The 12,235-nt window shown below is 45.9% G+C and overlaps 1 protein-coding gene across 3 annotated transcripts in view; it reads left to right on the top strand.

Annotated features, from left to right (window-relative positions):
• DCLK1 (doublecortin like kinase 1) overlaps nt 1-12,235 on the top strand; it is a 454,917-nt gene that overhangs the window by 72,705 nt on the left and 369,977 nt on the right. For all 3 annotated transcript variants that reach the window (XM_088460208.1, XM_088460209.1, XM_088460210.1), the window contains exon 3: nt 11,887-12,233. In XM_088460208.1, the coding sequence (XP_088316334.1) occupies nt 11,887-12,233 (347 nt within the window). The remainder of the gene's footprint in view (nt 1-11,886; nt 12,234-12,235) is intronic.

A 12,235-nucleotide genomic window follows, 5' to 3' on the forward strand; every position in this document is an offset into this window, starting at 1 on the left:
TCCTCCAGTCCGGCAGCAGCCGGAACTCATTGCACTTTCACTAGTATAGCTAAAGCGGGCCACAAAAATATGCAATAGGAGCCGCATGCGGCCCACGAGTTTGACATGTCTGGTGTAGATGAAACAATGTTCTCTTACTGGAATCCCTAATATAAATCTGGCAATATGTCCCCAAAATACAATACAAAGGATTAACAAAACAGCCACAGACTGGTGCACATACAGGTAACCACATGCCCGCACAGACAAGGACACAGGTACACCAGTGACACATTAAGGTCCACATGGGCCTGGAGCTGAAATTTAGGAAGGGCCTATTGTGTGCTGCCGCAGGAGGCCTAATCAGCAACACTACCTCCCCACACTATTATATCACTGTACTACTTCTCCACACTACATCTCTGCACTACCTTCCATTTACTCTATATACTATGTCACTACGCTACCTCCCCACACTATATCACTGCACTACATCCCTGCGCTATATCACTACGCAACCTCCCCACACTACATTCCCTCATATCACTGTACTACATCTCCACACTATCATTACCACACTATGGGGTCTAGTTACTAAGCAGTGTTAGGAGACAGAGTGAAAAGTGATAAGGTGCCAGCCAATCAGCTCCCAACTGTCATTTTTCAAACACAGCCTGTGAGATGACAGTTGGAAGCTGATTGGCTGGCACCTTATCACAGACTTATCACTTTTCACTTTGGCTCATAACACTGCTTAGTCACTAGACCCCTATATCTCTGCACTACCTTCCATATACTCTATATACTATATCACTCCACTACATCCCACACTATATCACTGCACTACCTCTCCACACTACATCTCTGCAATACCTTCCATATACTCTATATACTATATCACTACACTACCTCTCCACACTATATCACTGCACTACCTTCCATATACTCTATATACTATATCACTCCGCTACCTCCGCACACTATATCACTGCACTACCTCTCCACACTACATCTCTGCAATACCTTCCATATACTCTATATACTATATTACTACACTACCTCTCCACACTATATCACTGCACTACATTGCTGCCCAATATATCACTACGCAACCTCCCCTCACTACATCCCTGCAGTAAATCACTCCACTACATCCCTATACTATATCACTATTCTACCTCCCTACACTGCTGTATATGACAATGATACTTCCCCACACTACATACCCACACTATATCACTGCACTACCTCCCCAAACTACATCACTACACTACAACCTGACTCTACATAACTGCACTATCTCTGCCTATCACTACACTACACCTCTATACTACATGACTACACTACCTCCCCATGCTACATAATTACACTACCACTTCCTTACACTACATCTCTACAGTACACTACATCACTGTACTACATGACTACACTACCTCCACATACTGCATCACTACACTATATCACGTAATACCTCCCCACACTACATCACTACAATGTCTTCCACCACTACATCATCACAATACATAACTGCACTACTGCTCCCCATACTACATCACTATAATACTTCCTCACACTGCATCACATAACATCAATACACTCACTGCCTTCCCATACTACATCACTATACTACCTCCCCACACTGCATTACATCACATTACAAAACTACACTCACTGTCTCCCCACACTACATCACTACACTGCCTCCCCACACTACATCCTCACACTACCACTCCCCACACAGCACTATACCAATTCCCCACACTGCATCACTACACTCACTATCTCCTCACACAGCATCAGTACCGTGCCTTTCACACTACATACCTTTATTACTGCACTAACACTCCCCTATAACATTACAACATAGTGACATACCCTTTCACTGTTTCTCCGTGGCCATCTTAGCTCCTGTAGACTGAGGGCCGGGCGGATGCGGATCCCGGTCACATGACCGGCCTAGCCATCCGCTGCGCTGCCCGATTGGAGAGCTCCGATCGCGGTTGCGCGCTGAGCCTGGGGGAAAAAGTCAAGTGAGTAACTGTGCCGACGCCCGGCGGGCCCGGCTCTGGGTAGGTGGGACTGGGTCTGGGAGCAGTAGCTAGCTAGCGGCAGGCGGAGGCGGCGGGGGGAGGAGGACAGACAGGCAGAGGCAGCTGCAGACCCGCAGAGCTCTCAGCCCTGGAATGCCCCTAGCATGCAGAGTCGCCCCTAGGCATTTGCTTATAATGCCTATGCCTAGGGCCGGCTCTGTGGAAGTAACCTATAACCAAATTAAAATGTATTGATATTTATTAAAACAAGTATTTAAAAGAAGTAGACAAAAAGATACAAAATTCAAAATATGATAAATAGTATGACGCCTATATACTGCATATACTGTATAGTTGTTACATAAATGACAGGAGGAATCTGCACTCACATCTTCACATGTCTCATGAATTCGGGGTGCACCCAGCCGGCAATCCCACAGGGAGTCCAAAAATATACAATATCGAAAAAGGGGGCACTCACCACAGCTGCAGCAACAGTCAAGTGCTTTTTACTGCTTACATATCTACATATTAGGGCAATGTTTCGGTCCAGCATGGACCTCTCTCAAGACAAATCAAATTAGAACATACTGTATAGCAGGACAACAGATCCACTTTTTATATATATATATATATATATATATATATATATATATATATATATATATGGAAATAGTGAAAGATACAGCGACAGGCGTCTCTAATAATAAAAGTGCAAGGTGCAATAAATATATGAAAATAAAAGCAATTTATTCCAAATTCATAAGGACGTACTAACATAGATAAACACATAAAAACGCACAGAATAGTATACACATATGAATTAATCCTTTAAAAGTGTCAATCTAGTTCAAATTGATAAAAAATAAAAGAGCAATGAAATAAAACTATTTAGTCATATGCTAAATTAAAAATACAGGTCATAAAGTCTCAGCACCATGATGTTTAAATAAAGTGCAGATAGTCAATAGTATATATTGCACAAACCCAATAATATATACTAATATATATATATATATATATATATATATATATATATATATATATATATATATATACATACATAATGTATGTTTTAGAAGTGCGGGTTCTGTATTATTAGGTTCTTATCGCCAAATTAGTGCAAGTTCGGATTTATCTTATTGGCTGGGCAGCCAATATGATGCCATTTATGAGAACCAAACATATCCGAGTAAATCCGAGTAAAGCTGAACCGAACATCTCTAATATATGTATACGCTTTTCAGGGCCCTTTCCTAAGGATCCCAGACAATTATTTTACACATACATATTTTACACATACACACTGCACGCACGCACACACACACACACACACCCATTACCAGGCTCCATTCAGCAGCAGCTCCTCGTGTTGTCTGGGGGAGGGGTGGCGGTACTTCTTATGTGAGCTACAGACTGGCACCCGGGGGAAAGTAGAGACCGCGTCTGGTAAGGCCCACAACTGCTGCATGTAGATGAAGGATGTCTACTTCAGAGACATCATTCTTGTGGGTCTCAGTGGCCTAAAGCTTCCTAATGGTACCGCCGGCCATCTATTTAACATCATCCTTAGCTTGCCTTATATTATCTCACAACATACTGGAGTATAATGGATCTATGTAGGATTGTACAAATCCATATCCCCCAATTTAGTGTATTTAGCACTATAATAAATCCCAAACCTATTGTTTCTGTACTTGTCATTACCTATACCGTTGTTCATATACCTGCGCCAATAAAATGACTATGCTATTACTATGTCATCATATAACTTGTACAACACACTGACCAGAGCAAAATGCCATTGTTTCAGTTTTTGTCTTTAGTACCGTTACCCATTTCGGTATTAAGATACCCAGGGGCAATATTACATTTTTTACATGGCAGCGACAGACAGCAATGATAAACATTTAGTCGGTGAGACAGTTATGAAAAAATCACTGAAATATCTATGCTGCAGCCCCTAGAAGCTTGGTAGGACTGCCGTGATAGCAGTGGAGAGGTTTCCCATGGGAAGCAGTCCAGACTGGCAGTCACAGGGGGGAGAAAAGACCTGTCCCTTGGACTGCCTGTCCAACATGTGATGGAGTGCTTCCAAGGGAAGCTAGGTAGTCCCTGAAAGTGGTGAGTGTTACTGGGGGGATGGGGTGTTGCAGGTAAATCCGTCACTGCTAAGTAATAACATACAAACAATTACACATTTTAATGTCTTCATAACTGCCTGAACCTCAACCAAACATTTGCTGTTGCTGCTCACAAGACCTGCACAATGGTCAGGATGAAGTTTGGATCATTCCTCTTAATTTTCTTCCATTGAAGCCATTTAGTTGTTGATTTTCTTCTGTGTTTTGGGTTGTTGTCCTGTTGCATCACTCAACTTCTATTGAGCTCCATTTGGCGGACAGCTAGCCATACATTCGTCCTCTAAAATGTCTTGATATACTTTGGAATTAATTTTTCCGTCAATTAGAGCAAGCAGCAACCCAGACCCTCAGGCAGCAAAGCGTCCCCAAACCAAGATGTTCCCTCCACAATACTTTACATTTGGGATGAGGATTTGATGCTGGTGTGCTGGGGGTTTTTTTTCCCCCCACACATTGGGGCTTTGGTAATAGCCTCTGACATTTAGGCACAGGCACGACTACCCGTAATTTTATACTATTAATATTTTGAAAGTCAAAACCAGGTTGGTATTGCATTTTGAATTTTTACCAGGGGCAGACTCGCTGTCATGTCTGCTTCTCACAGGCTCTTACATAAAGGCCCACAGAGTTGTGTGTTCCTCCCAAATAACTCATGTTTTGTTTCATCTGCCCAGAGAACAGTTAGCCAGTAGCGCTGTGGAACTTCCAGATGCTCTTTAGCGTACTTCACACATGCAGCAAAACAGGCTTGCCTACCCTCCCGATTTGGCCGGGAGCCTCTCGATTTTCGGGTGCCTCTCCCGGCCCCCCTGGAAAGGCAGGCAAGCCTCCCGACATTCCCCAACTCTCCCGACCTCCCCCCAGAATCCACTAGAAATCCCCACAGCGGGGGGGCGGTGACGCGATTCGCACTGAGTCGCATCATCGTGGCCCCGCCCCCTGCTTCACAGTGCCGAAAATAACGGCATTGTGAAGAGAGGGGCGGGCCACGATGACGTAATCGCTCGGCTCCGCCCCCAACGTGTAACATCTGGCCGGACACGCCCCCGCTGTTTGCCGACAATCAGCTCCCTTCCGGAAGGAGGGGGCTGATTGTCGGCATGTATGGTGTAGACTGCAGTGGCTTCTTTCATGGTGTCTTCACTTGAACACCATTCTTATTCAGTGTTTTGTGTATTATTGTCTGATTAGGCTATAATTTGACAGCCTGCTAGGGTTGATGTCTGTTGTAGATATTCAAGCCCTAGTGTAAAATAAGTAATTATGATGTTGATCATCAGCACATGTCATTACTAGACCAACACTACTAATCACAGTCAGGATGATTTACAGCTAATAAGGGTGTGGTCAGGGCCGGCTTTAGGGCTGTTTGAAGAAAGCGGCTGAACAGGGGTGCCACCCCATAGAGGAGTAGACCTCCCAACCATCCCGATTTCAGCGGGACAGTCCCGTTTTTCAGGCGCTGTCTCGCTGTTCCACCCACGGTCCAAAGTATCCCACAAGTGGTCGAGGTTGGGGACACTCAGCAGAAAGCAGCGGTGCCAGAGAAGCTAAATGAATGCATGTGTGTGGCATCTATTCATTGCGGGGAGACCGCTGGGGACAGCTCAGCTGCTGAAGGCGTGCTGTGCTCACCCCCAGCGGAATGTAAAATGGGAGGCGTGCCATATGGGCACCCCCCCAAAATGGTGTTATCTAGGAGGCATGGTCTATGATAATTAGGCCATGCCCCCTTTTTGGGTACGCACGGCTGCACCGCATGCTGGGGGTGAGGGTGACAAACAATGACGACACAGGGTGCTACTCCACCTGGAGACGACCCTGGGTGTGGTTACCCTCTCAATAGCTGCAACCAGCACTGGGCTGGGCTGGTGATACTATAACAGGTAGACACACATGTTGCAAAGATAAACTTTACTGTGACAGTACATGTAATAACTGCATAACATGGCGCATTAACAAAAAAATTCTAGGAAAGTTTGCTCTATCACAACAAAGAGAGACAACAACGTAAACAGATAAGATACAACGCCACCTAATGTTCCCCCAGTATAGTTTTTAAAGTCATACACTATTGTATTCAGTGGTGGTTCTGAAGCTGGGGCTGCAGCGCAGCCCAAAACTGAAAAAGGAAGTCACACAAACTGCACCTCCAACTTCTGCTCGGCTGCCCCACCATCGCTAGCTGGGAGTCAGCAGGCAGCCACCAGGGAATAGCCAGTAAACTGACAGAAGCTGATTGGTTAGTACCTTATCACTCTCCAAGCTTTGATAAATCTTCTCCATTGGGGAGAGACCCAAATGTCCATTCATCAGCATAACTCAAGTATTTCTAACTAGAGATGTACAGTTCATGTTCCAATGAATCAAATGTATTTGAGTATTATTAATTCAACTCTGAATGCAGATGGATTTGAAATTTTTCCACTGACCTAAGATGTGAAAGGCAAAACATTAGTATCTTGCAAGCTTTGGACTCTGCAATGCGTAAAAATGGCACTAAATCCTCATTATGACCATCATTATGTGTTGGGAAACTGGTTGGAGAGAGTCCAGAGCCTGGAACGCTCTGCAGCTGCAGTAGACAGCCGTGCAACAGTGTGCTGCAAGTGCAAACAACTATAAAATCATAACGACAGCAATATAATTCATGAACATTAATTTTATTACAATCCTGGAGTCCCGTAGACCATGGTGGGAAGCTGTAGATCCACAGTTTTATCTCTCTTTTTCAGGCAGATTACAGAAAAGAGGTGTACAGTGGTATAAATACTGATTTTCCATTGTCATGATGTAGACAGTCAGTATGTCGACAGTATGATATCGAAGGGAATTGCCAACACTGTTGTAATTAAAAGCATTGTAAAAGTTTTGGCATTATAACTTTAATGTGATCGTAAATGATGTTTAAAGTTATACTGCAGACAGTGTTGCAATATTTTAATTGACATTACGACAGTGGTCCTGATTTACTACCGATCACAACTGCGATTACGTACGCAATTGGCCGATTGTTGCGTTCTGCGCCTGCATCGCAGTGCGTGAAGACTCCACTGCGATTGCAGTGACTACGCAGACCCATCACAGAGTGATTGATCGGAAGTACCGTTTGGAGGTGGTGACGGGGGGGTTATCAGGCGTGATTAGGCGCAGGCGTGCCAGTGCGTTTGAGTGCTGTTACATGGGCGTGTTGCCATATGCAGCTTGGGCTTTCACTGCGGGCAATGAGGTTAGCAATTCCTGAGTAAGGTCAGAGCTTGTGTAAGTGTGCGTGAGGCTGCGATGGTACTCAATGTTACCGATGGTTTTGCAGTCTTGCTAAGCATTATGGATGTGTGTAAGGTAAGGTGGGCGTCCTTACGTTAGGCTGCATATGGCATTGTGATTGCAATCATTAGCATATCTTCGCAGTGAGACTGTGTGCGTAATCACTATTGCAATCGAATCAGGCCCAGTATCAGTAATCTCCCGCAGATCTCAGATTTATTTGCTAGATATACACAGATTTGAAGTGTATTATTGTTAGCGCTGATAGCAAAGTCTTGCTGTTTTTTATACATGTGTGGCATCAGGGGCACCACAACGCTTTTAGGTGGGGGGTTCAAGATATAATTTCATTTTGGTGGCCCTAAATCACTGAATGTCTCCCCCTCAGGAGCAGCTGGATATACCCACCACACCACCTACTTTGCTTTTGTTGATTTGGCGGACAACATTGCTCTTTCTCAGGGGGAGATGTACTAAACCTTGGAGAGGCAGTCAGGAGCTGATTGGTTTATCTCTCTCCACTTTATCTCTCTCCAAGGCTTAGTACATCTACCCCCCATTCTCCTCACTCTCAGACACAACCAGTGGCGGACTGGAGCATGAAGGGCCCACAGGGGAACGCAATAATAGAGTCCCACAAAGGGGTGTGGCCAGTCACTGGAGGGGGTGTGGCCATCTGTAATGGAAAAAAGTATTGTTATAATTTATGACCATTTTATATACTTAAAATGCAATACTATAAAACACATATACATATATATATATATATACACAGCAATTGCGGCTGGCACTCCATAAGGCTAAGTATGTAATGTGCGCCCGGTGCCGTCCTCAATTACCTTTCCCAATAGTGTAAAAGGAAAAATCTATAGAGTAATAGGCGGCACCCCCATATAGCGCCACTGTCATTTACCGCCCAGACCCCCGATCATACATCGAGGAGAAGCGGTATCAACGCAAATAACGCGCGCTCATACCACTTCGGCGCTTCTTACGTCTCCCCCAGTGCTTGGTAAGAAGGGGTCAGGGGCGTAGTGCAGATAGGTAGTAGTAAGTATGGAGGAGTCAGAGAGGTAGTGGTAGCCGGAATACATATGTTACGCCACCGGCCACATGGTTCAAATCCCGGCAGCGCCAGGCCAACGTGGAAGGAAATCCCGATCGTCTGAAAGGTAAGTATTATCTAACCTAATCTACCCCCTAACCCTCCTTTAGGGTGCCTAACCCTAACCTCCCTCCCCTCCCTGTGCCTAACCCTAGTCCCCCCTCTAAGTGCCTAAACATAACCCTCCCTTTCCCTGCCATCTAAACCTAAGTCCCCCTAGCCTAACCCTAACCTCCAGGGGGGCCTAACCCTAAGCCCCCCCGGAACCCTAAACCTAACCCCCCCGCGTGGTTGTCCACACTCCGCGCCCGGCATCCCTTCGATCGAGATGCCGGGCGCCGGTCTTCCGGTGTAGGTTAATTAACCGTCGCTGGGATTCTGTAGTGGAGATGCCGGCGGTCGGCATAGCAACCGCCGGCGTCATAAACGCATACCGTGGTAGCCACCCAGTAACTCTTGCAATGCTGGCCAGTTGTGGGTAAATGAGACCACTACACATGTACTAACATTATGCCACACTGTAGTACCCCACATATGCCATAGTGTAATTCATCTACATTATAACACATTGAAGTGCACCCACATTATGCCACACAATATATTGCCCCACACATTATACCACACTACACATTATAACACACTATACTGCCCGACACATTATAGCACACTATAGTGCCCCCACATTACACCACACTGTATTGCCCCCACATTATACCACACTATAGTTCCCTCATATTATGCCACACTGTAGTGCCCCCACATTATACCAAACTGTAGTGCCCCCCACCTTATTCCACACTGTAGTGCCCACCACATTATTTCACACTGTAGTATCCACACATTATGCAACCTGTAGTGCCCACACATTATGCCAGTTGTAGGGCCCACACATTATGCCACACTATAGCGCCCACACAGTAGCGCCCACACTTTATGCCACACTGTAGCACCCACACATTATGCCACCTGCAGCGCCCACACATTGCCACCTATAGTGCCCACACATTATGCAACTTGTAGTGCTCACACATTATGCCACACTACGGTGCACACATACCGTACTCCCCAGAAACCACAGCAGCCTCAGGCAGCCAGCAAAGCAGTAGTCACCTAGTGCACACTTCACAGTAGCAGTCAGCCTCAGGGGAGCATGTGATGGGCTCCTCCAATCAGAGCTCAGCACATGCTCCTCTGACCCCTCTGCAGTGACTACTGGGATTTATTACCCAGTAGTCCACTAGAGTCACAGTGCTGAGTCTGACTGCAGTGTGCCCTGTCTGCGTGTAGCTGCCGACCAGGTCACATTCATGATGACTGCCTGGCAAGCAGCTGCACTGCCTGCTATACGAACTGCGCTGTAGGCCACACCCTCCCACGATAATGGGTGTGGCTACAAGTCATTATCACCGAATCCCCGGCACCCCAGTAAAAGCGTGGACACAACACTAACAAGTTGCTACCGTGCAGCTTCAGGAACACATGCAGCCAAAGGTGCATCCCTATATAGACAGTTTATCCAACCAGCACCGGAAGAGGACAGTTACCTGCGAGCTGCCAGGAGTTGTATTCTGGCAAAGGCTTACGGGTATATTGCTACAGTGCACTGAACTCTGGACTACAGAGACCATCATGCAATGTGAGTTTGCAGTGAGAACAACTTGCAGTGAGAACAACTTGCAGGACCCTACTCAGACCTAATAGGATTGAGCGCAGTGTGTGCACCCTGCTATTCTCTGTACTACACACACCACTGCAAATATTCTGTAGGTATAAAACAAGAAAAAAAATTAAAAGATGAAAAACATATATGCATATCAAACACCGCAAACTTTACCCTGGCACCTCTCTCCCGGTGCCTATGTATGGCATCAATAGCGAATACTGCCATGCAGCTGGTACCATGTAAAACTGAGCGCAGGCATATTTATTTTCTGTTTTGTTTCCAAATTTTGCCCAGTGCTACCACTATCTGAGTGCATTTAGCTGCAGTTTAATAGTGTTGGGTATATATGCTAGTGTAGGGACTTGCAGAGAACTAGGGCCCCTTGATGGCCAGCTGCAAGCTTAAATGCTTTGATCAAAATATGAATACAATCCCCATGCTTCTATTAGTTAGATACACACAGATTTGCAGTATACGATTATTATTGCTAGCGCCAATCTTAAAGGTCTTATACATTTGGCATTAATTCTGCCACGCAGCTGGTACCATGCACAATATGGGTAAAACAGAGTACGGGCATATTTGTTTTCTGTTTTGTAATTTCCACAGAGCAGAAGTGGGGTGCAGTCTGTCATGTCTGCAGAGCAGAGGGGGATGGGTGCAGTGTGCACCAGCAATGAACAGGTGTTTGGAGGGGAGTATAGGGATGGCCAGTGGCCATCGATAATTAGCAACCATCAATGGTTTGCCACCAATGTTTTGTCTATCGTTGATGGAGATCCAATAGTTCTCAGCACTCAACGGCAAATCGTCTGCACACTCCAAAGCGCAGGGAAAATTAAGCTTAACCCTGCTTCCTGTGTCCCATAATGCCCCACCCACATCCCTGATCGGCCCGCCACCTGTTGAGTCACACCTCTGACTCCTTCATTGCAGCTTCACTGATTGCCTTCAAAGGTTCCTGCTATTAGTGTAAAACACCAATGGCACCATCAATGGAGACCATCGATGGATGCAGTAATTTATACTGCTGTGAACAGTGCAGATTATAAACTCACACAAATCAGTGACTTTGGATTTGTTGCAGGCTTCTGTATAAATAAAGCAGCAGTAAAACCGGGTCGATGGTGGGCCAGTACGCATGCGCACGACGGAGCCGGCTCCGTCGTGCGCATGCGCGAGACCCGGATAGCGACGGGCACTCGTGGCGGGCCGGGTGGTGGCTGCCCAAACGGAGGCGTTCTCATGTGAACGCCTCCGTTTGAGGGGGGCCCCACTGACATCACGAGTGATATCAGTGGGAGAGATTTCGGCTCTGTTAGAGCTTTCGGCAACGAGACCCTACCACAAGGGTCTCGTCGCAAGCCCGATGGGCGCGATGGTCTTGACCATCGCGACCAACTTCCTGGCTGCTCGATATAGCTGTGGGTATGATGCTATGCGAGCGGCCAGGAGGCCGTTCAAAAACGAAAAAAAAGGCCGGCCCTGATTCAGAGCGAGCGCTCTTTCAGAGCGTCCGGCTATGAATCAGGGCCAGTGTTCCTGAGACATTCAAGGTAAACTAAGGCTTTCAGTCTCTGACATAACACCAATAATAAATATTATTTTTTTTTTATAAATTCATATTTTTACTGCACACATTGTTTTTGTACAACATGTTTTTGTTATATACTGAAGTAACAGGGGTTTTTCTTTCAGGTGAAAGTTATGTATGTGGTTCTATCGAGCCTTTCAAAAAACTGGAATACACGAAGAATGTAAACCCCAATTGGTCAGTGAATGTGAAGACGACAGCTAGCCCTCGCTCAGTGCAGCCCCTTGCTAACCCGAAGGCGACCATCTCTGAGGGAAGAGAGGGCAAAGACTTCATAAGGCCAAAGCTGGTCACAATTATCAGAAGTGGTGTGAAGCCACGTAAGGCCGTCCGGATTCTGCTGAACAAGAAGACCGCCCATTCTTTTGAGCAAGTTCTCACTGATATTACTGATGCCATAAAGCTGGATTCCGGAGTGGTGAAGCGTCTGTATACACTGGATGGAAAACAGGT

Source organism: Taudactylus pleione, unplaced genomic scaffold, assembly GCF_031769625.1.
Source record: "Taudactylus pleione unplaced genomic scaffold, aTauple2 ptg000043l, whole genome shotgun sequence".
NCBI lineage: Eukaryota > Metazoa > Chordata > Amphibia > Anura > Myobatrachidae > Taudactylus > Taudactylus pleione.